The following is a 25,028-nucleotide window of genomic DNA, read 5'->3' as shown; positions in this document are numbered from 1 at the left end:
CACCTGTGTCCCTGCCCGTGTCCCTGGCTATGCTGTCTTAGTTTAACAAGATTACAATTTAGAAATTAAGAAACTTCAGGTGGAAGTGTGGAAAAGGAAAAGAAACAGCTTTTTATTAACAAAACCTGAAAGAACAACAAATGGTGCAATCAAAAACCTTCAGAAGAAACAAAACAAAGTCCCAATTCCCCAGGTTTGAGGGGGAGAAACCCACAGCAACCCGGGGAGGGGGGGGCTGGAAGGCAGGACTGTCCTGGCAGTTCAACAGCTGCTTGCACTGAAAAAAAAGTGCTTTTTCCCACGGGCAGTCCGAAGGCAGAATACCCCGCTCTGAGATGGGTCGGTCTCTCTCACTCAGTTGTTCTCCGTGAGGTGTCCCGTGGGGAAAAGAATTTCCTCTCAGGAAAAGAAAAAGAAGCAGCCCAAACTGGGCTCTCTGCTCTGTCCAGTCCACGGACCAAACCCAAAACCCCCAAACCACCGACTCCCAGCCGTCCCCCAGCAACTGCGTTTCCCGAGACAGCTCGTCCTCCCCCCTGCTCCTGCACTGCCCAGCGCAAGCAGCTTCGCTCTGTCCCCCCCTCCATCCCAGAAGAAACAGACGGGGAAGGGGGGACACTGGGAAAAAATTCCAACATCTCTTCAAACCTATGATATGTGCCCTCACCTCTGTCCCTGGCTGTGTCCCTGGCTGTCCCTCACCCGTGTCCCTGGCTGTGTCCCTGGCTGTCCCTCACCCGTGTCCCTGGCTGTGTCCCTGGCTGTCCCTCACCCATGTCCCTGTCCCTTGGCTCTCTCTCTGCCAGCTCACTGTGGGGCACACGGGCTGGGGGTCCCTCCCGCGCCCCCCGGGCAGCCGGCGTTGGCTGGGGGGATGTGAGGGCTGGACCTGCTCAGCACAGCCCCGGCCTCGTGCCCAGCGCCTCTTTCCTGCCCCACACAAGAGCTTCCCGTTCCCCCCAGGGCTCCCCTGCTGCTGCCTCTGCTCCTGGCCCTGCCTTTGCTGCTCCCTTGGCTGGGGCAGCGGCTGCAGGGGGGGGATGGCAGCAGCTTCAGCTCCACGGCACTTCCCGGGGGGAGCTCAGCCCGGGGGGGACGGGCAGGGACCTGATGGGGATGGACAGGGGCCCAGCAGGGACAGCCAGGGCCTGCAGGGGAAGGCACAGGGACAACCTGGTCCCCCACACTGCCAGGGCTGTCTCTGCTCCTCCTTGCAGGCTCCGTGGCCAGGCACAGTTTGTGTTCCTGGGTGCCCACCATCTCAGCACTTGGAGCCGCTCAAATCAGCGCCCGCAGCTCTGCAGCAAAGCCCCAGCTCACCTGGCACACAGGGGATGGACACAGCACCTTCTCAGGGCTGGGCACTCACAGCTTGGCCTCTTCCCCACCACGGGGCTGTCCTTCCTCAGCAGCACCTCTGCCTTGCACTTATTCTCAGGATCACCTCGGTGCCTTTGTCTCATGAATACCTCAGTGACAGGTCTCAGGGTCACCTCAGTGCCTTTGTCTCATGAATACCTCAGTGACAGGTCTTGGGGTCACCTCAGTGCCTTTGTCTCATGAATACCTCAGTGACAGGTCTTGGGGTCACCTCAGTGCCTTTGTCTCATGAATACCTCAGTGACAGGTCTTGGGGTCACCTCAGTGCCTTTGTCTCAAGGAGATGAACCTGCAGGAGGGGGAGATGATGGGGCAGCTGATGTGTGCCTGCTTGGACTGGGGCTGTGTTGGGAGAATAGAGATTGTGCATGAACAATTTCCTTTGCATTTCTGTGAGCCTTGCCTTGGCATGGCTGGGTGCAGACAGTAAAAGAACTGCGTAGCTAATATGGCTTCAGTCTTTGAAGTTAGGACAAAGAAGGCTCCCTGCCAAGGTTAAGGTGGAGTTTCAAGAGGGTGAACATGTGCCCTCAGCTCATATGGACACCTGTTGTGGTCCAATTAGCAGTGGACAACAAAGTATGTTTTCCTTATGTATCCAATGCTGTGTGAAGAAGAATCACACATCTGGGTGTAATAAGCAGTATGTAAAGTGTTTTTCTTCTAATAAAGCGGACATTTTGCCGATCAAATTGGTCTGTGAGCAGCCTGTCCGTGCCTCTCCACCGATATCTGGTGCCCGAAAAAGCAGGGACTCCTGATTCGTCATTCTGTGGGATGAATGGAAGGCGAATGGAAGGAGCTGAGGGAAGCAGTTGAAGGTGCAGTGTTGCCCCCAGTGCCAAGAATTTAAAGCTGCGTGCAGTACAGCTAAATCCTGCCCTGGCCAGGTGAGTGGCTGAGGGGGGAGTATGGGGTCCGTTCTTTCAAAAGAAGAAGAGGCGGTGGAAAAGCTCCTCCATTTAATTCTCTCTGAGAGAGATTCTAATTGTGATGAAAAAGCCCTTAAAGGGTTGCTAGTATGGACTAGAGCAAAGAAACTAATCCCCACAGCTCAAGCTGCCTTTGAGGTGTCCACACGGGACACTATAAAGGAACGGTTATGGGAAGAAATTTCTAAGGGATCAAAAGTCACTAAAGAATATCCTATGATTTGGCATCTGGCAGTTAAATCGTTGCAAGAATTTAGCGCTGAGCAGTGGGAACTCATAGATGTTCAGGCAGAACTGATGCCTTAAGCCCCTATTAGTTTTTATTTTTCTAATTTTTGTAAGTTTTATAAGTAGTAGAAGTAGATTTTAAAAGCAGCAGCCCTCACTCCCTTTCCCTGTAGTACAAGTAGTTTACACATTCCTTAACCCTCTTACCCCATTCTATGCTCCCCATATCAAATCTACCCCTGAATTCAGTGGCAATGTTTAGTCTCTTGTCAAGGCAAGGCCTAGGCTGTTTAGAGAACACCCATATCAGGGCCTGAGTAACAAAACAGAGTCAAGAACTAGGTGACTATGTACCCTTTGTGCTCTGAAGATGGTGAAGATGATGAAGAGGTGGTCCCCCAAAGCCCCCAGACTCAATTCTCAGGGGGTGGACCCAGGACGGTCCAGAGCAAAGGCTACGGGGTGGACACACTTGGGATTGGATGGATGGTATCATAAAATGCAACATCTCGGGCACAGGGGTGCACACATCTTGTAACATCTATTGCCTTGGCACAATTAAACCCTTTCCTTATCTCACCCCTAATTAACTGCTCCTGAGTTAATTTTTTTGCACCAACATTCCACGGCATCACTCTGTCGGGAGACTGCGGGACCACGGCGCGTCCCCGCGGCGATCAGTCTGCCTTCGGGGAGGTCCTGGCGCCCGCGATTTCAAAGTCGCGAACGCTAAAAACCTTAAAAGCATCGGGATCAACTCCGTTTAGCACCGCGCTTGTGCCGGCAGAAAATGTAGAGGCTGCAGGAAAAACAGCAGCTGTGGAGGACAAGGCTGGAGCCGAGCCAGCGGCACCGCGGCCGCGCAGTCAGCGGCGTCGCTCCCCACCGCGCCCGCTCCGGGCGCTGAGCCCGCAGCGGCTCCTGCGCAGGAACAACAACGCTGCCCGGAGCCTCCGCGTCACCACAGGTCCCTGCGGTCACCTGGAGCCACCGTGTCGCCTGAATCTGTCATCGGGAGCCGTCGCACCCGAACCCGGCAGAAAGGCAGCGAGAGTCGCCGCCGTAGCCACAGAAGCTATTCCAAAAAAAAAAAAAAAAAAAAAAGCCGCCGCTAAGCCGGCGAAAGCCGCCGTTCCAGCAGGGACAGGAGCTGGATGAGATGAGATGATAGATGATGAGAGCTCGGGAGATAGAAACGAAGATGTTGCTATCCTTGCAAATGAACAATCTGCTGCATTGCTTCCAAGAGCTTGAAAGCGAAGTAGCAGAGAGACAGCTCGCTCCACAAAATCCATACTTCTCCAATGTTCCAGCTTTGTCTACAGTGCCGACATCACCTCCTCCAAACCCCTTTCCTGGGATGCCCGGGGTGGAAACTTCTGGTACAGGATTTCCAGCCTTGCCGGGTGGGGGGAGGAGGAGGGAGGGGGTGAGTGGTAATCCAGCACAGAATTAGAGAACCATCATACGAAGTGCTGCTTCTGATGGAGACTTTGGGCTCTCAGAAGCTGGTGCTTTCCCTGTGTTTGTAGACGATAGGGAAAATAATTCCTGAGAAGCTTTAGATTGGAAGATGCTAAAAGAAGCTCAGTCTATAATTAGTATGGGTTAAAATCGAGTTATACTACATCTGTGTTATAGTATTTATTTTCTTCTACGTTGATAACATCCTATAACATTAAAATGATAACTAACACGTTATTCTTTCCCCACCAGCAGTTACAGTTTTATAACTACTTCACCTTTTGGAGCTCATAGCCTGACACTACAGCAAGAGAAAACCAGTGAATTGACAATCAGAGCTCTATTCCTTATCCTCTAACAGAGTCCGTTTAGTACTATTTTAATCCTGACAGATGCCCTGACCCAAAAGACTTCCTTCCTCATTGTTATTCATGTTTTGAGAAACTCCTGACTTCTCTACATCATGTCTTTTTTTCCCAGCTTTCTTCTTTTCAGCCATATATTTTACTTTATACTTATTAAAAGAATCTGTACTTTTCAGCTGAAACAGCTTTTGTAGCACAGCTGTGAGTTGTAATCAGAAAAGCAATACCAGCAGTACATGATGATAAGACAGCTCCATGTTTTACTACGGTACGACAGAGACCAACAGAGCCATTTGGGAAGTCTATTGATCGGTTACATCATGTAATTAATACCCGTCCTGAGCTAGATGAGAACATAAAAGCAAACTTTTTGAACATGTTAACCTATAATTTTATCAAAACTGTTAGAATATGTAAGTGGTATACAACATACTCTATTACAAAATAGAACTTCTATAGATTTTTTATTATTAGCACAAGGGAATTAGGTAAAGAGATTAATAATTCAAGAATTCTTAACACACTTTTGCAAAGCAGAAAGGGGGAGAAAAGGGCGTCAGCCCCCTCGATTAACCTGCAAAAGTGTTTCATGTGTTGTTTTTTGCGCACAAGTGTTCACTGGCTATCTGCACGATGAATGAAGCCTTGGAAAGAAGCTGGTACTTTAGAACAAGGTTGATGTTGTTCCTGCAGGTAACAATAGCACCACCAAAAGCTGTTGTAGCTAACAGTTTTCTCAGTATTATTAGAACACAGGTTTTTGAGCACAGTTTTTTTCAGTATTATACACACCTTTTTAGTATATCTTTTAAGGTACATAAATTATAGAAGTTAAGAATTTAAGAGAGTGAACTTTAGATTATTCACTATGTATTAGTAAAAGAAAGTTTATCTGTTTGGTTAAGAAGCTTTAGCATTTAGTACTAAAGAATGATTATAGTTCTTAGTTTATAAAACACAGTGACATGGAACTCAGAAGTATGTCTGTGTGAAGTATGGATGATGGTGGCCACCGTGTGAATGTGTACAAATGAAAGTGTATGTATGTATGTGTGTGAATATATGATCACAAATACACAAACACCTTTAAATAAAAACAGAAGATACATAACCCTAAATTGAATGGAGTTCCATTTACAGAAGTGTTTTAGATTGAATAAAAACTTTCAAGAATAAACCCTACATTTAGAATCACCTTTAAGCAAAACTTAAGACCACAAACCCTGAAGTTAATAGGTCGTTAAGTTTGTTAATGGTAGTGGTATTATTGTATGTAATTGTGTTTATTGATATGTTATGGGTACAATAAAGAATGTTACAGAAATGCAATTTAAATTGTTCAAACTTGAATGGGGGATTTGTTGAGAGAATAGAGATTGTGCATGGACAATTTCCTTTGCATTTCTGTGAGCCTTGCCTTGGCATGGCTGGGTGCAGACAGTAAAAGAACTGTGTAGCTGACATGGCTACAGGCTCTGAAGTTAGGACAAAGAAGGCTCCCTGCCAAGGTTAAGGTGGAGTTTCAAGAGGGTGAACATGTGCCCTCAGCTCATATGGACACCTGTTGTGGTCCAATTAGCAGTGGACAACAAAGTATGTTTTCCTTATGTATCCAATGCTGTGTGAAGAAGAATCACACATCTGGGTGTAATAAGCAGTATGTAAAGTGTTTTTCTTCTAATAAAGCGGACATTTTGTTGATCAAATTGGTCTGTGAGCAGCCTGTCCGTGCCTCTCCACCGATAGGGCTGTGGGTTTCTTTGTCCTTCTAGAACCATCTCAGAACTAACACCACATGTTTATACACCAACCTTGTATGTGTGTGTGTATATATATATATATATATATATATATATATATATATATATATATATATCACCGTGTATAAAGCCTCAAGCATGTGCTGCCTTATGAATGTGCAATGTCCTTATGGGACACCCATCAGTGTTACGGTGCCAGTGCTGCTGCTCTGCTTCTCTTTCCTGTTTTTACTATTTCTTAATGCAAATCCTGATGAAGTCCCCCCGCTGCCAGCCCTGTTCCAGACAGCACCGGCAGCTCCGTCTCCTTCCCCTGCTCCCCCCGTGCTCCATCCCGGCTGTCGGAGCCCTGGAGCTCCTGGGGGTGATGTGGGTCTGCCCTGGGAGCTGAGCCCCGAGCCGGAGCCCCTTCCCAGTGCTCCCAGTCTGCCCAGCCACCCTCGAGCGCCCCAGGGAGCGCTTCAGATGGGGATGGCACACAAGTGCTGCTGCAGGGGTCTCACCTCAGTTGGGTTTGGTTTGTGCTTCCCAAGATGGGCAAAACTGTTTGCTGGAGTTTTCTGCCAGAAATCCGCCCTCTCCTGTGCTCAGCCAAAGGGATTTGGGGCCTTTTTCCCTTTTTGGGGCAAATAAAACTAATGTGTTGAGTCCTGGCGGGACACAGCAGCCTGCAGCCTGCAGAGCCTGTGCTGGCCTGTGCCTGGCAGAGGAACAAAGCAGCACAGGGACTAACGAATCAGTGGTTAATTAGCCTAAGAAAATGCTTCTAAGTAGGGGTTGAGGAGGGGGCTTCATGTTGGGTTTTGTTGTCCTGGTGCTGGGGCTTGGCTTCTACCAAGGTGAGGGAGGTCCCCAGGGGTCGTGTGCCCCCCCAGAGCGCCTGTGCCCCCCCTGCACCCCCTTTTCTCCCCACAGAGCTCCTGAGCCCCCGGCAGCCACAGCCCCTCCCCATGGACTTGGGCCCAGCCAGGACCCCCCCCAGCAGTCCCCGTGTTGAATTTGGGGGTGTCATGTGTCCTCCCCGTCCCTGCTTTTATTCCAACATCACCCGTCTGCTCCCAGTGATCCCAATAAAGTTTCCCAGTTCTCCATCTTCCTCCAATAACAGTCCCAGTTAGTGGGGGGCAGTGGGGGAGTCTTGGGGGGCAGAACTGGCCCCAGGATGGATCAGGAATGGGGAGCCCCCTGTGTCCCCCCCATGTCAACCTGCTCTAGGGTGGTTCTGGGTGGCACCTGCACCCCAACACAGCACCCAGCACACCCTGAAAGGTGTCGGGACCCCCCTAAACCACCCCACAACTCCACAAAGACCCCCTAAACCCATTCAGAGCCCACACAGGATCCCCTCAAACCTGTATTTGGGGGGACCTTTAGGGGCACTGGTGGTGCTGGGACCCCTGGCTGTGGGTGAGGAGCTCTCAGCTGAGGGGGGGGCAAGAAGAGGGGGGATGGTAGGAAAGGGGATAAAAGGGGTAGTGGGACCCCCACACTGAGTGGGAGGGGAGTGGAACCCCCCAAAAATGGAGTGAGAGAGGGGACCACAAGGATTGAGGGACAATGGGAAATGAGTGGGAGAGGTCAGAAGAGTGGGGAAAAGGGGAGGGTGGGACCCCCAAAAGTGATCAGGAGGTGGCTGGGGACTGGGAGGCTGATGTGTAAAGGGTGGGAGAGGAGGCACAGTGAGGACTGTGACCCCCAAACTGATCCAGGGGGGGCTGCGGACTCAGGAGATGATGGGAAAGGGGGGGAACAGGCAGAAGAGGGGAAAAGCAAGGGTTGGCTGACAGGATGGACAGTCCCATGGGGGTCTTTGGGCACAGGGGGGTTGGGAAAGGGGAGTCTGGGGTGGCTCTTTGAGCTCCCAACCTCCTCTGGGGTGTTGGGGGCTGCTGGGGTTGGGAGGGCACCTGTGGTGGAGGGGAGTGGAAGGTTTAAAGTTCATTAAAGAAGTCCTGCCCTTGAGTCCCCAGGTGCAGAAAGGACTCCCTGGCTTTCTAAACTCCTGCTCAGAGAGGAGCCTGGGGGCGGTTGGATCCAATCTCAGACCAGGATTATGCCAAGGGTTGGAATTGAAGGAATTACAGAACTGTGATTGAACCACTTTTGTCCTGCAGGTTTTAGTGATGGCAAATCAGATATATTGATATAAAATGAACTATTCATTATCACAGATGATCAGACAAAGGATTTTAATCAGAATTATTTACTACACAATACAAATACTAAAACTACCAGTAGTATAGCATAAGATAGGACAGTGCACTACACTAAAGTAATTGTTGAAGCAATTATACTAAAGCTGGAAAAAAGCAATAGTTATTAATTAGAGATGGATGTGACTCACCCAGACCAACGCTCGTGGGGAGATCTATGCTCTCACCCTCAAGGAGTGACCTTGGGGGGGGTCCCCAGCCAAAGGAGGAATCTCCACTCATACACCCCGAGAAGGGTTATGTTGGAAGAACCTGCCCCTGGGAAAGGGGACTGGAACTTTATAGAATAAAGTGATGGACTGACAGTCCTTGGACTCCAGGGGTTGCCTCACCAGTAGGATGTTAATTCAGGGTTGAACCCAGACTGGTTTCTAGCAGGAGCCCCTCTTAGCCCAGCACTGATACATTTGCAAAGAGGGCATTTTTTGCTGTGGAGGAACAAGAATCAGAATGGTAACGCTTCCAGGCATGGAGGAACCTGTATGGTGCTTGAAGAGATGACAGCCTATGGATTTCCACGTTTATATCCCCGTTCTGAACCCCATTTAATGTATTTCCCCATATATCTCTGTATTAATCCCCTTGAAATGTATTACCCAGAACTTGCCTGGACTTGCCCACAGTTTTTCCCCCCAGAAGTTGTTTACTCCCTTGCTCTCCCCTGCTTTCCCACTCATCCCACACTGACTGGCTGAGAAGTGCCGCAATGTGGAGTGAGTTCCCATTGGTCCTTGACTCCCAACTCCTCCCAAGTTCCTCCCTCCTTTCCCTTTGTTCTCCTATCCTGTTATACCCTGAGCTGTCCATCTCATGCTCTGCCTCGGTTACCGAGCCTCCCTCAGCCAAACCCTAGATAAGTCCCAGTCCTCCCTTAATAAAGTGACCATTGCACCCCGACTTTCTATCTTGTCGGACCCTTCTGTGCAGTGTCGTGTTCCTATCTCCATCCCCACCGGGCCGTGGCAGATGGCGCCCAGGATATGAGGCAAGGTAGAAGGTCCTTTACATTAAAGGAACTCCCTTGTGCTCACCGGGGCTCAGGTGACACCAGGAGAGGTGACCACCCCACCGGTCCTCCTCGGCTGGACAGCAGACTGTGGACCGTTGGATCGCGCGGGTCTTCACACCGGACAGGTGAGCAGCCGGGGACACCCCCACTCCTACCCCCAACTCCAACCCCCATAAGGTGTCCTGGTTAGAACAGCTGGGACCGATTCATCACTGAATGGGTATAGCCCAAACTGTGTATTCTATAGCCCTCCATGCCATTTCCCAGAAACTGTTGTCAGTAGAGGCCTGCGAGGTGGTGGTGGGGGGAATGTTCCTGAGCACCCTCATACCCTTTTATGGAATGAGCATCCTCATACCCTTTTATGGAATTCCCCGCTCTGAGGGAAGGACTAAACACCCTTTTATGGAATTCCCCGCTCTGAGGGGAGGACTGAACATTCCTGCCTGAACTGGAGAGTATATAAACCTGGAGTTTCAGAACCTTTTTACCACTCGTGGGATCCAGAGGAGGACTGCAGCTCATCGCTCTCAACCAGACTGCGGCTCATCGCTCTCAACCAGACTGCGGCTCATCGCTCTCAACCAGACTGCAGCTCATCGCTCTCAACCAGACTGCAGCTCACCACCACCCTCGGCCGGACTACAATTACCACTTTTGGCTGGACTGCAGCAGCTCTCCCACCAGCAGGTTTTTCCCCTCTCCCTTTGCTTTGGACTCAAGGGGGGGGGCCCAGGTAGCACCGCTTTGTTTGTGCCCCGGGGTGCTGGGTGGGGCTTTGTGGGTTAGTGGGTTAGTGCCTGTTGCTTGTCTGTGTGGTCGTACTTATTGTATTATTTTATTAAATTGTTATTCTGACTTGTAATCTCTCTCTGAGTTGGCTTGGTTTCCTCTGCTGGTTAACTTTTAAACCAGCACATAAGGGAAGAATCGCTACGGCGAGGACAATTTTCCAGAAGTCGAGTTAACATCATCATGGGACTCTGGCTGTCAACTTCCCAGAAATTTGTATACAGAAGGCTCAAGGATTTTATCATTGAGCGCGGTCACCCCCTGGACAAAAAATCGGCTAAAGCACTTGCCATTGGTTAGATCATAAAGGTCGTGTGCTCTTGGAAGACACATCTGTAGATGACTGGTAAATGACTGGTTATGAAATTTGGCGAGCAAATGAAAGGGGGGACCGAAATGCAAAGGAAGCCTTAATTGCCTGAAGGCTTGTTCTGATGGTGCTACAACACTAGATGATGAACACGAATGACTGCCTCCATGAAAATACCACTAAATCTAGAAAGACCAATGCCAAACAACTATCTGCTAAGTCCCGAACCTCTGCGAAAGATGGACCCTGAAAGTCCCAAAATGGCGGGAGGGACAGAGAGGGCGCGACGTCTCGTCAACCTTCACAAAATGGTATCAGGGATGAGGGAGGAAAAGCACGCGAAGGGTGAAGGCGGGAAAGAGCAGCGCAGGAAAAGAGTAGGCAGGTCCCTTCAGCACCACCTCCTAGGCCGCCTCCACCTCCACCTGCGTGTGTCACAGACACGCCTCTGACACGCCTTCACTCACACCCTCTCCCTCCAGCTCTGCCTCCTCACCAGACCCATCCCCTTCCGGGGTAGAGGGGAGAAAGGGACGGGGTTAGGTCTAGTTCTGGGACAAACTTCCGGCAACATGGCCGCGCCCATGAGGCCTATTCCACCCAAGCTTATGACACTCATTACACTCAGGGCATAGACACACACTACTCACATCATTCACCGGAAAGCCACACTAAACATCCAAACATTTGGAAAGCCTTCAGGGATGAAGTGGCCCCAGCCAATGATGTGGAATTCCTGAAGGCTTTCCCCATTTACTTAGAGGAAGGCTGTGCTCCTGAATGGAGGCCCATATCCTATCCAGTGTTAAAGGATATAAAAAAGGCCATCATACAGTACGACCTTGGAGCCCCATTCACCGTGGGACTCCTGGAGTCTTTTTTCCTGGCATACTGATTAATCCCCCATGACATCAGGGCAGTAATCAATGGCTTGCTATCCACGGTGCAGTCCTCAGTTTTTGAAACTGAGTGGAAAAAACTAATTACTACATACTTAAATGAAAAGATGAAGAGAAGAGGGATTCCGGTTAGACAGGCAGTAGATATGTTATATGGAGAAGGAAACTATGCGAGCAGGGACAAACAATCGAGAATAGACTTAAAGTATCTAGATGTTACCAAAGAGCTGGCAGTTGAGGCCCTAAAGAGGGTGTTGGACTCTTATGTCCAAATGCCATCACTCACCCTCATCAATCAGGGCCCGAAAGAACCTTCTGTTGATTTTATAACGAGGCTAAAAGAGGTGATAACTCGTCAAGTTCAACAAAAAGAGAGCCAGGATATCCTGTTTAATAAATTAGTGTACAAGAAAGCTAATGAAGACTGCCAGAAGGCTCTAAAAATGTTAAAAAACCCTACCCTACTTGAAATGATAGAAGCATGCAAGAATGTAGGGTCAGGGTCACACAAGGCCCGCTTGCTTGCTGCCGCCTTGACTGGGTCCCAATCTTGTTTCAACTGCAGACAAAAGGGACACATGAAAAAACATTGCCCTAAGCTAACGACAGCATCTGATGCCCCAAGACACTTTGTAGGACATGTGGGAAGGGCCACCACTGGTCCTCTCATTGTAGATCCCTTACAAACGTTAACAGCGAACTCCTTCTCCCAAGAAAATCACCCCATCTAAAGAGGATGATTGAGGAGGAACAGCAAAGCGACTGGGAGATATTCAAGGCCTGGAGGGACTTGTACGGAGCCTGAACGACTTAATAATTCACGGACTTTCACATTATTCCCCAGCTTATTACTATGTTCAATGTACCCCTACAGCTATTCCTATGTTAATCCCCTTGGTTTATATTGTTCAGGGCTTGTCTGGACTTGCCAAAAGTTGTTTACTCCCTTACTCTCCCCTGGTTTCCCGCTCATCTCTCACTGATTGGCTGGCGGGTGCCACAGTGCAGAGTGAGCTCTCATTGGTCCCCTTCCCTAGATACTCCTAAGTTCCACCCATCTTTTCCATGTTCCCCAATCCTGTTCTACCCTGAGGTGTCAATCCCATGCTCCACTCCCGTTATCAGACCTCCCCTTACCCAAACCTTCTATAAGTCCCTGTTCTCCTTAATAAATTGGCCATTGCACCCTGACCTTCTACTGTGTCAGAACCCTTTTGTGCAGTGTCATGTCCCTATTCCTTCTACCCTCGGGCTGTGGCAGATGGCACCCAACAGCAGGGCACAGTAGAAGGTCTCTCACATTGAGAGAACTCCTGTGTGCTTGCTGGGGCTCAGGTGACACCAGGAGCAGTGTCCACCCCGCCGGTCCTCCTCAGCTGGACGGATGACTGTGGACCATTGGGTCACACCAGTCGACGCACCGGAGAAGGTGAGCAGCTGGGAACATTCCACTTCTCACCCTGACACCCAAACCCATAAAAGGGAGGATTAATAACATCATGGACAATTGTTGAAGTCATTGTAGTCACCATGGGACTCTCGTTGTCCACCTCTCAAAAATTCGTCTACCGATGACTCAAAGACTTTATCATTGAACACGGTCACCCCCTGGATAAAAAATACGCTAAAGTGCTTGCCAAGTGGCTGGACCACAAGGGTCACATACTTGCAGAAAACACCTCTGTGGACCAGTGGCAGTCGATAGGCTATGATCTGTGGCGAGATAATGATAGAGGGGACCGGACTGCAAAAGAAGCACTGATTACCTGGAGACTAGTTCTGATGGTGCTACAGCACCAGATGATGAACCTGGACAGTGGTCTCCACGAAAAATCCACAAAACCCAAGAAATCACATACGAAACTGCTATCTGTCAAAACGACAACTACCTCGGCACACAAACTTCACCAGTCACAAGATGGCGGGGGGGAGAGAGAAACTGCGTCATGGCACAAACAAAATGGCGCCAAGAAGGAGAGAGGCGAGACGCGCGAGGAGCGAAGGCGGGAAAAGCTGCCACGGGAAATGCCAGCACGGGAAAGAAGGGGGTGGGTTCCCTCAGCACCACCTCCTAGACCACCTCCGCCTCCGCCTGTGCACGTCAGGGACTCCTCCCCCAACACGCCCACACGTACGTCCTCTCCCTCCAACTCCGCCTCCTCCCTGGAAAGAACCCCCTCCAGGGACAGACGGGAAGTTAGGGGCGGGGCCAGGCCAAAGGTCAGGTCAAGTTTCCGAAAACATGGCTGCGCCCATAGGGCCCATTCCACTGAGCCCTACCCCACCTACCAGTCACAAGACACTGACTCAGACTATTCGCAGCACTCCCCTGAGAGGCAGGCAAATCATCCAAACATCTGGAAATCTTTCAGGGAAGAGGCTGCTCAAGCCAACGACGTGGACTTCCTTAAGGCCTTTCCAATTTATTTAGAGGAGGGCAAGGCCCCAGAGTGGAGGCCTATCTCTTACCCAATGCTGAAGGACATTAAAAAAGCTATCATTCAGTAGGGGTTATGAGCGCCCTTCACGGTTGGCCTTTCGGAATCATTTTTTTTTAGCATATAGATTAATCCCATACGATATTCGTGCAGTTGTAAATGGACTATTTTCCACTGTACAATCATCCATCTTTGAGATGGAGTGGAAGAAATTAATCACTACTTACGTCAATGAAAAGATGGAGCGGAGGGGAATACCGGTGAGACAGGCTATAGACATGCTTTATGGTGAAGGGCATTACTCAAGTAGGGACGATTAATCCAGAATTGATTTGAAATATTTGGATGTATCAAAAGAATTGGCTATGGAAGCAGTTAAAAGGGTAGCAGGTGCATATGTTCAGACTCCCTCATTTATGCCAATTAATGAAGGTCCAAAAGAACCTTCTGTGGACTTCATTACTAGATTAAAAGAGGCTATTAGCTGACAAGTCCAACAAAAGGAAAGTCAAGACATCCTCTTTAACAAATTGGTAATTGAAAAAGCAAATGAGGATTGTCAAAAAGCTCTCAAAATGTTGAAAAACCCCTCACTACTTGAGATGATAGAGGCCTGTAAGAACATTGGCTCTGGGTTCCATAAAGCACGCCTATTAGATGCCGCTCTCACCAGATCCCAGTCCTGTTTTAACTGTGGGCAAAAAGGTCATTTCAAAAAACATTGCCCGGAGTTGATGACAGAACCTAATGCCCCAAAGACACTTTGCAGGAGGTGTGGGAAAGGCCGCCATTGGTCCGCCAGTTGTAGGTCCCTAACCAATATTAATGGTAAGCCTCTTCCCCCAAGGAAATCCCCAGGACTTAAAAGGAAAATGACTTTTAGTTCGCTACCAGACCTTCGTCCGTGCTCTTGTGAGCACTTGGGAAACGGGAGGCAGAGCGCTCAGGGGGGTGCAAAGACACAAGCATCCCCTCAGCTGCACTCCATCCTGCGCCCGACACCGCACCCAGATACCCCGTAGTGTGGGAGCCCGCACCGGCTCCAGTCCCAGTTAGGCAGCAATGCACCCCGTTGGAGTGGATTACTCTACCTGTCATTCACCCCTCAACCCATCTCAGTTCATACGAACAGTTGGCCAGAGTTAGGCCATCTGCAAATGTATACCCAGAACAAACGTACTTATTAGTCTCTCACTTCTCAGCAGTGGAAAGGGGCATGATGGTAGTTCCAACCCTCCTAACAGGTCTTGCCAATGACAATATTGTTGTGCTCCCACTCATGCAGCTAGAAGATCGGTTCCCTGTCACTAAGATGATCTCTACAGATGCCCTGACTTGTGTGATGTCTAAGGATGAGGAAGAGAGGAGTGAGGTGCTGAAGGAGGCCAACTGGGCAACCTCCATGAAGTCCTCTCGACCTCTCTTGACATGTCTTATTTATTTTTCAGCACCGAGACATCCGCAGAAAATTAAGGTGGAAGGGCTATTGGACACAGGGGCACACGTGACTATTCTGGCAGCGTGGGACTGGCCGTCCGGCTGGCCAGCCCAGTCCACTGACACTTGTGTGAGCAGTGTAGGAGGTTCGCGGCATCCAGTCAGAAGCCGAGAAATATTGACAGTATATGGGCCAGAGGGCAGACCTGCATCCCTTCAACCATATGTCCTTAATATTCCAATAACATTGTGGGGACGGGACGCCATGGAACAATGGCAGCTGAGCTTGAGGACAAAGGAAAATTTTTAGGGGGGGTCACTGAGCAGGTGCAGCTGCCCAGACTTAACTGGAAAACTGAAACTCCTGTTTGGGTGGATCAGTGGCCCCTACCCAAAATGAAGCCGCAAGTTTTAAATGAACTAGTTAATCAAGAATTGGCTTAAGGACACTTGGAGTCTTCCACCAGTCCCTGGAACACTCCAGTGTTCGTGATACAAAAATCCTCAGGTTCCTGGAGATTTCTCCAGGACCTGTGCAAAGTGAACGAAGTCCTAGAACCAATGGGAGCCCTCCAGCAGGGAATGCCATCTCCACCCATGCTCCCTGCTGAATGGCCCTAGTGGTATTTGATATAAAGGACTGTTTCTTTCATATCTACCTCAATCTGGCTGATTCGATCAAATTTGCGTTGTCAGTCCCAGCCATCAACACTTGTGAGCCCCATCACAGGTTCCAATGGAGAGTGCTTCCTCAGGGGATGAAAAATTCCCCGACACTATGCCAGATGTTTGTGGCAAAAGTGTTAGAACCCATTAGACAAAAATTTCCACAGTCAATCATCTTCCATTATATGGATGATGTACTGATCTGTGCCAAAACAGAATCGGCAGTCAAAAAGACTCTAAAGTTGGCGATTTTGGCCCTAAATTCCCAAGGATTGGAAGTATCCCCTGAAAAAGTGCAGAGGGAAGCACCCAGGAGTTACCGCGGACTCCAAATCACCTCTAAATCTATCAAACCTCAATCGGTTATGATTGATAAGAAAGTCCGAAATTTAAATGACCTCCAAAAACTATTGGGAGCGATCAATTGGATTCGACCAGAACTGGGGATCACAACTGGTGATTTGTACCCCCTATTCGAATTGCTAAAAGGAGATGCAGGCTTGTCCTCCCCCAGAACTTTAACTCCTGACGCAGAAAAAGCCCTTTCCACGGTCGAGAAGAAAATATCGGAGAGACAAATAGGCAGAAAGATGGAGGGACTGCCATTCTCTTTAATTATTATCAGAGAGCACAAACAGCCACTGGCCATATTAGACCAATTCTCAACGGACACTAAAGACTTCTGTTTGTGGGAGTGGATATTCCTCCCACACCAATTCCCAAAAACAATCGTTACCCTAGCGGAAATGATTGGAAAATTGGTTTTCAAGGGATGCACCAGGTGTTTGGAACTCAGTGGAGAGGAGCCAAGTTGCATGGACCTCCCACTGACTTCCGAGCAACTGGAACAACTGCTGCGGAATTCCATCAATTTCCAGATTGCCATTGGAGGCTACCCGGAAGAAATTAAATTTCACCTTCCGGCGTGCCAATTTTTACAGAGGTTAATTCTGATCCTGGTGAAACTGAAAATTATGCAATCAGAAATGCCAGTAAAAGGTGCCAACACGTTGTTTACCGATGGGTCTGGGAGAACCGGGAACGCTGTAATCGTCTGGCAATAAAACGGTAATTGGCAACAAGATATTCATAAAGCCCAAGGTTCTCCCCAGATCATGGAGTTGTCAGCAGTTGTTCGTGCCTTTGAAATCTTCAAAGATGAAGCGATCAATATTATATCAGATTTGGCCTATGTTGTGGGCGTTGTGAAAAGAATTGAAAACTCGTATTTGAAAGAAGTTTCAAATGAAAAGCTATTTGGTCTGCTAAAAAACTTGTTGTTTCTAATTTGTGACAGAAATTTTGAAAATTACATTGTCCACACAAGATCTCACACTACTCTACTAGGCCCTGTGGAGGAGGGAAACCAGATTGCTGATCATCTGGCAGGTATGGTTGTTACCCCTAATTTGTACCAACGGGCTAAAATTTCCCATGAATTTTTTCACCAAAATGTGTAGTCACTGCAAAAACAATTTGGCCTGAAATTAGCACAGGCAAAAGAGATTCTAAAGGCGTGCCCTGACTGTCAAATGGTTGCCCCATTAGTTCCAGAGGGAACCAATCCTAGAGGATTGACACCGTTAGAGATTTGGCAGTCGGATGTCAAGCACATACCTGAATTCGGAAAACTGAAATACGTACATGTGTCCATTGACACATTTTCGAAGATGATTGTGGCCACCGCACATTCTGGTGAAAAAAGCAGAGATGTGAAGAGACATTTTTTATCAGCATTTGCAAGAATGGGAGTCCCAAAACAAATTAAAACGGACAACGGGCCTTCCTATGTCCCTGCAGATACAAAAAAGTTTTTTGAGGAATGGGGTGTACACATACCACTGGAGTCCCACATAACCCCACAGGACAAGGTATAGTAGAAAGAGCCCACCAAAATATAAAAAATTTACTAAAGAAACAGAAAAAGGGGAGTACAGGTATGACCCCCCAAGAAAGACTGGAAAAAGTAATGTAGGTTTTAAACTTTTTAAATTTGTTGGAGGAATCGGAAACTCATACAAACAGAAGTCCAACTGATAAGTACTTTAACTCAGGTACAACACAGGATGTAAAAAAAGCGAAGGTGATGTATAAAGATCCATTAACAGAGAATTGGACAGGCCCCTTTCCCCTTATCACATGGGGGAAAGGGTACGCTTGTATTTCAGGAAACACAGGACCTAAGTGGGTCCCGGCAAGAAGAGGGTGGATCTTCAGGAACACAGATACAGCATGTGGACCGTCTGCACCTGCGCAGTCACCGCCATCGTCATAGGAATGATTACTACCACTGCTACTTCATCACCGATCAGAGACTGGATGAAACAGCCTGCTAAAAACCTGTGGGTAACGTTGGCCAAAGCCACGGGCACAGACACCTTGTGACTGGCCTTGTCCAGTGCTGGAAATCCCTTCCAAATGTACCTAGTAGGTATCCCTGTCACCCCAGGCGAGGTCTGGAACATGTTTGTACTTCAAAGCCAGCTCTCAGGCTACCTCCCACTGAACTCAGCTACGTTGTCTCAAGCCATCTCGAGCCAGGTGTTCACTCCCATTTCACCTCAGGAGATTGATCTCCTCAGCTCCCTCCCCACCAGCTACTGTGTTGTTTTCCACAGATACATGGAACCAAAATTATTTACACCCCATAATGTATCCGCCAGCAAGCCCATTTACCAGGGAACTTCCTTGCTGTGGTGCAACAAATCAATTGCCACTACTGTGGCTACAGAACACGTGCCAAGAAACATGAAGCTCCCTAAAGGGTTTTTCCTTCTGTGCGGGGATGGAGCTTGGGTAGATCAGTGGTCCTTGCCCAAACAAAAGCTGCAAATGTTAAATCAGTTAGTAGATCAGGAATTGGCTAAAGGACACCTGGAGCCTTCCACCAGTCCCTGGAACACTCCAATGTTTATCATTCAAAAATCCTCAAGTTTCCGGAGATTTCTCCAGGACCTGTGCAAAGTTAACGAAGTCCTAGAACCTATGGGAACCCTTCAGCAGGGCATGCCATCTCCATCCATGCTCCCTGCTGAATAGCCCCTGGTGGTGACAGATATTAAGGACTGCTTCTTTCATATTTTTCTTAATCTGGTTGATTCGTCCAAATTTGCATTTTCGGTCCCAGTAATCAATGCTTGTGAACCCCACTGCAGGTTCCAGTGGAAGGTGCTCCTTCAGGGGATGAGAAATTCACCGACACTCTGTCAGATGTTTGTTGCAAAAATTCTAGCTCCAATCAGGCAAAACTTTACGCAATCAATCATCTTCCATTATATGGATGACGTTTTGATCTGTGCAAAAACAGAACTGGCAGTCGAAAAAACCTTAAATTCCATGGTTTCGGCTCTAAATTTACACGGATTAGAAATATCCCCTGAGAAGGTGCAAAGAGAAGCACCTTGGAGATATCTTGGACTCCAAATTAACGTGAAATCTATCAGGCCACAATCAGTTGCAATTGACAAAAAAATTCAAAACCTAAATGATCTCCAGAAACTGTTGGGACCAATTCACTGGATGCGTCATGTGCTGGGAATCACAACCCGTGATTTACACCCCCTGTTTGAGTTATTAAAAGGAGATGCAGATCTGTCCTCCCCTAGATCCTTGACTATGGAAGCAGAAGAAGCCCTTTCCATAGCTGAGGAAAAAATATCTAGACACCAAGCAAACAGGAAGATGGAAGAACTGCCATCTTCTTTAGTAATCATCAGAGAGACCCAGCAGCCGCTGGCCATCTTAGGCCAGTTCTCAGCTAATGACAAGGACTTCTACTTATGGGAATGGATATTCCTCCCACACCAGTTTCAAAAGACTATTGTGACTGTAGCGGAGTTGATTGGCAAGCTGATTTTCAAAGGGTGCATGAGAAGCTTAGAGCTCAATGGAAGTGAACCCGATCGTGTCTACCTCCCATTAACCTCTGTGTAGCTCGAACAACTGCTGCAAACCTCCACAGATTTCCAAATTGCCATCGGTGGATACCCAGGAGAGATAAAATTTCACCTCCTGGTGTGTCAATTTATCCAAAGATTAATACAAATCCCATTGAAATTAAAGATTGTTCAATCAGAGATTCCCATAAGGGGGGCTAAAACACTTTTCACCGATGGGTCCGGAAATGCGGTCATTGTTTGGCTGGAGAATGACCACTGGCAGCAAGACATCCACAAGGTACCAGGTTCACCACAAATCATGGAGCTTTCAGCAGTTGTGCGCGCTTTTAAAATCTTCCAAAATGAAGCAATCACCACTGTGTCTGATTTGGCCTATGTTGTGGGCATTGTGAAAAGAATTGAAAACTCTTGCCTGAAAGAAGTTTCAAACAGACGTTTGTCTGAATTACTAAATGAATTATTATCCTTGATCCACAGTAGAAGATTCGAATACTACATTGTACATACCCGGTCTCACACTGCACTACCAGGCCCTGTGGTGGAGGGGAATCAAATTGCGGATCAAGTGGCAGGTATGCCTGCAATACCAAATTTGTATCAACAGGCAAAAATCTCTCATGAATTTTTTCACCAGAATGCGCGATCGCTACAGAAACAATTTGGTTTAAAGTTAAATCAAGCGAAAGAAATCTTAAAGGCATGCTCTGACTGTCAAGTGGTTGCTCCACTCACCTCAGAAGGAACCAATCCCAGAGGGTTGGAGCCGCGGGAAATTTGACAATCGGTTGTTACGCATGTGCTAGAATTCGAGAAACTAAAATATGTACATGTGTCCATTGACACATTTTCAAAAATGATCGTGGCCACCACACATTCCGGTGAAAAGAGTAAAGACGTTAAGAAACATTTCCTATCCGCATTTGCGAGAATGGGGGTCCCAAAGCAAATAAAAACAGATAATGGCCCTTCCTATACATCTACAGAAACCAAAAAGTTTTTTTAGTGATTGGGGTATTCACCATACCACAGGGATTCCTCACAACCCCACAGGGCAAGGTATTGTACAGCGTGCCCACCAAAATAAAAAAAATTTATTAAGAAAACAAAAAAGGGGGAGCATGGGTATGGCTCCTCAGGAAAGATTAGAGAAAATTATGTATGTCCTAAATTTTTTAAACGTTTTGGAGGAATCTGACATGCCCACAAGCAGAAATCCCATAGAAAGACATTTTAATACAGAGAATGTACAAGGTCCGAAAAAAGCAAAAATACTTTATAAAGATCCTTTGACTGACAAGTGGACAGGCCCCTTTCCCCTGATTACCTGGGGGAAAGGGTACGCCTGCATTTCCGCAGATACTGGACCCAAGTGGGTCCCAGCAAGACAAGTGAAAATCTTTCAAGGAACAATATGTGGACCACATATGTCATCTCCCTCAGTATCAGAATAATCCTCACAGCACCCGAACCCACGCCAGCCATTCCAGTTTGGGCATACCAGCAACCCGAGAACATCTGGGTGAAACTGGTGCGGGAAACCAATAATGATGCTATATGTCTCTCTGTTAACAATGTCAATAACTTGTTCCAAACGTGTTTGGTTGGTCTTCCCCTCAACGATAATTTTAAAAATTATTTTGAGTCTTCCTCATATACTGAAGAAGAGCCTGTCGAATTTGAGACCCTAGGATCAGTAATTACAAATCAATGCTTCAAATTTGTGTCCCGGTCCACTTCCCGAATCGAGAAAAATGATGTTACCCCTTTTAAAGAATTATACAAAGATACTTCCCTGTGGTGCAACAACACTATACCAGAGATAATCACTACGGAATCAGTGGGCTCTAAGCCTAGGGACAGTTCTTAATATGTGGAGAAAGAGCGTGGATTGGAGTCTCTTCATACCCCATTGGAATGCCCTGCACCACAGGTCAAATTACCTTGTTCCATCCTCTCAAATTTAAATTAATTAATGAAAAACCCGCTACCCTGATTCGGCAGAAACGGGACTTTGAATTGATAAAAATGCAGAACCCTATTCTCAAAGATATTCTGAAAGCGAAATACCCTGCAGTAGGGCTGGAGGTGAAGCCTCTTACCCCCCGACCACCAAGTCTATACACCACTCCTAAGAAACCAGTTGTTACCACTAAAAAACTTACCACAACTCGGCCCCCTCTGAAAAGTGATTGGAAACTAGCCTGTGGCCAGGCCATTGAGTCCTACGGGAAAGACTCTCTCAATTATCCTACCCCCCAATCTCCCCTTAAATGGGCAAAAGAAGGTTCTTCAACCTCATCAAAAATCGCTCTAATTCCCCCCGGAGCCTCATACCCTCCAGCAGGAGTCCTCCCTATCCCAAAAATTCCTGAAGATTGCGACCCCAATATCGACCTTTGGTCTACTACTGGTAATTATTTTAGTTCCTTTATAATCACAGGAATAGGTGCTTCACACGCCCTCAATACCTTGAAACACATGGGATGTTGGCTCTCAAAAAAGGCCAAAATGACCAGCATTGCCCTAGAAGCCTTAGTTAGAGACACCCAAAAATTAAAAGAGGTGTCCCTTCAAAACAGGGCCACAATAGATTTCCTATTATTAATGCATGGCCACGGATGTCAAGACTTTGAGGGAATGTGTTGTTTGAATTTTTCTGATCATTCTGAATCGGTATTCCAAAGTATTAACACATTGCATGCTCTGATTAATGACATTAAATTTTCCCCCAAAGTATTTACCGACGATTTATTCAGCAAACTAGGCTCACCCAATTTACCCAACTGGGCTAAACAGATTCTATTAATATGTTTTGGAGTTTTGTTTACTCTCTTTGTGTTATTATTAACCATCTGCTGTGTTATAGCTACATGTAAAAGACTTATACGAAACACCGTGTTCCTGTCAATCCCTCAAGAAAACAAAAAAGGGGGAGATGTGTAGGAACAAGAATCGGAATGGTAACGCTTCCAGGCATGGAGGAACCTGTATGGTGCTTGAAGAGATGACAGCCTATGGATTTCCACGTTTATATCCCCGTTCTGAACCCCATTTAATGTATTTCCCCATATATCTCTGTATTAATCCCCTTGAAATGTATTACCCAGAACTTGCCTGGACTTGCCCACAGTTTTTCCCCCCAGAAGTTGTTTACTCCCTTGCTCTCCCCTGCTTTCCCACTCATCCCACACTGACTGGCTGAGAAGTGCCGCAATGTGGAGTGAGTTCCCATTGGTCCTTGACTCCCAACTCCTCCCAAGTTCCTCCCTCCTTTCCCTTTGTTCTCCTATCCTGTTATACCCTGTCCATCTCATGCTCTGCCTCGGTTACCAAACTTCCCTCAGCCAAACCCTAGATAAGTCCCAGTCCTCCCTTAATAAAGTGGTCATTGCACCCTGACCTTCTATCTTGTCGGACCCTTCTGTACAGTGTTGCATCCGTATTCCTTACCCCACCAGGCTGTGGCATAGTTTGCTTGGGCATTCCAGGGGAGATGTTCTGCCACAGGTCTAAAGTCAAAAAACTTGCTCTTCCCAATGAATTTCCAATCTTAGTCTGTGTCCTGATGAATGTTCCTCCCCTGCCTTCATCCAGATGCCTACAGGGAACCAGGACGATGGAGACCACCTGCCAGATGTCTTCCCAATGTGTATCATCTGGAATGTGAGTCACCAGGTCTTTGCCCAATGTGGTCACTGTGGATCATCCAACGTGGGTCCTCCGATGGGTGATGGAGTTGGAGCAGCAGATGAAGCTCTTCCCGCAGTCGAGGTGCTCACAGGGCTTCTCTTACTGGTGGGTCCGTTGATGTGTGGTCAAGTTAGAGCTCTGAGTGAAGCTCTTCCCACACTCATCACACTTGTAGGGTCTCTCCCCGCTGTGGATGCGCCGGTGCCTGACAAGGTGGGAGCTGCGGGTGAAACTCTTCCCACACTCCTCACACTGGTAGGGTCTCTCCCCAGTGTGGATGCGTTGGTGGGTGACGAGCATGGAGTTGTCCTTGAAGCTCTTCCCACAGTCAGTGCAGTGGAAGGGCCTCTCCTCCCTGTGCATTTGCTGATGCCTGAGGAGATGTGAGCTGGTCAGAAACCTCTTCCCACATTCCAAGCACTTGTAGGGCCGTTCCCCAGTGTGAGTCTTCTGGTGCAAGTTTAAGTGGGAGTTGCAGCTGAAGCTCTTCCCACATTCCAAGCACTTGTGGGGCCGTTCCCCGGTGTGGATGCGCTGGTGGTTGTGGAGGGTGGAGCTGTCGCTGAAGCTCTTCCCACATTCCAAGCACTTGTGGGGCCGTTCCCCCGTGTGGCTGCGCTGGTGGCCAATCAGGTGAGAGCTCCGCCTGAAGCTCTTCCCACATTCCAAGCACTTGTGGGGCCGTTCACCGGTGTGGATGATCTGGTGCCCAATCAGGTGGGATCTCCGGCTGAAGATCTGCCCACATTCCAAGCATGTGTAGAGATGCTCTCGGGTGTGGATGTTCCGGTGGCGCATCAGGCTGGACCTGTGACTGAAGCTCTTCCCACATTCCCCACACATGTAGGGCTGTTCCCCCGTGTGGGTGTGCCAGTGGGTGAGGAGCATGGAGCTCCGGCTGTAGGTCTTCCCACATTCCAAGCATTTGTAGAGCTTCTTCCTGGTGGGAGGTTGATCATGGACCTCCTGGTCGCAGCTCTGGCTCAAGTTCTGGCCGCCTTCCCGGCACAAGGTGGGTCTTTCCTCCTCAGAGCACCCTGGGCTGGCTTTAGAGACCCTCCTCCTGGGAGATCTTCGTGGCTTTCCCTCCCCACTGCCTTCCTGCACCGTGGAGCCCTTCAAAACGGCCTCTCCCACCAGGCTCTGCCGGGGGGATTTGTCCTCTGTGCTCTCCGTCCTCAGCTCGGGGCCTGGGGCAGGAAGGAAGAAGGACAGGGAGGGGATTTGCCTCCGGCCCAGAGGGAAGGCCGAGGACATCCCCCCAACTCCGGCCCCGGCAGGACAGCGGCGGCAGCGGGGCTGTCCTGCAGCCGGGGGCCATGCTCAGCTGGGAGATACAGGACAAGACAGGGCAAAGGGGCATTGACTTCCTCCTCACCTGCCTGGGGGTCCTGGGGCATCTTCCTCTTCCTCACAGCCTCCTCCTCCATCTGGCCAAGGTTTGGGAAGGAGAAATGCTGGTGTGGGGGGAAAAACAAAGTGTGAGTGCATTGAGTTGGGGGTTCCTCCTGCCCAAGTCCATCTCTAGAAGTCACTAGGTGTCCTG

At 48.4% G+C, this 25,028-nt stretch overlaps 1 protein-coding gene across 1 annotated transcript; it reads right to left on the bottom strand.

Moving 5' to 3' along the window:
• Positions 1-8,240: 8,240 nt before the first annotated feature.
• On the bottom strand, positions 8,241-24,492 carry LOC116781672 (zinc finger protein 2-like). Its single transcript, XM_032677384.1, has 2 exons — positions 23,128-24,492; positions 8,241-9,175 (listed from the first exon to the last, which is right to left on the bottom strand). Exon 1 carries the CDS (start codon positions 24,368-24,370, stop codon positions 23,582-23,584), a length of 789 nt encoding a protein of 262 aa, XP_032533275.1. The 5' UTR covers positions 24,371-24,492; the 3' UTR covers positions 8,241-9,175; positions 23,128-23,581.
• Positions 24,493-25,028: the final 536 nt, after the last annotated feature.

The sequence above is a fragment of the Chiroxiphia lanceolata genome, unplaced genomic scaffold (genome assembly GCF_009829145.1).
Source record: "Chiroxiphia lanceolata isolate bChiLan1 unplaced genomic scaffold, bChiLan1.pri scaffold_52_arrow_ctg1, whole genome shotgun sequence".
Taxonomy (NCBI): domain Eukaryota; kingdom Metazoa; phylum Chordata; class Aves; order Passeriformes; family Pipridae; genus Chiroxiphia; species Chiroxiphia lanceolata.
The sequence above is the reverse complement of the archived record's forward strand: the minus strand, read 5'-3'. Positions and strand labels throughout refer to the sequence as shown.

Coding starts and splice junctions, on each gene's coding strand:
- LOC116781672 (XM_032677384.1), bottom strand. CDS start 24,370: ATGCTCCTCACCCACTGGCACACCCACACGGGGGAACAGCCCTACATG.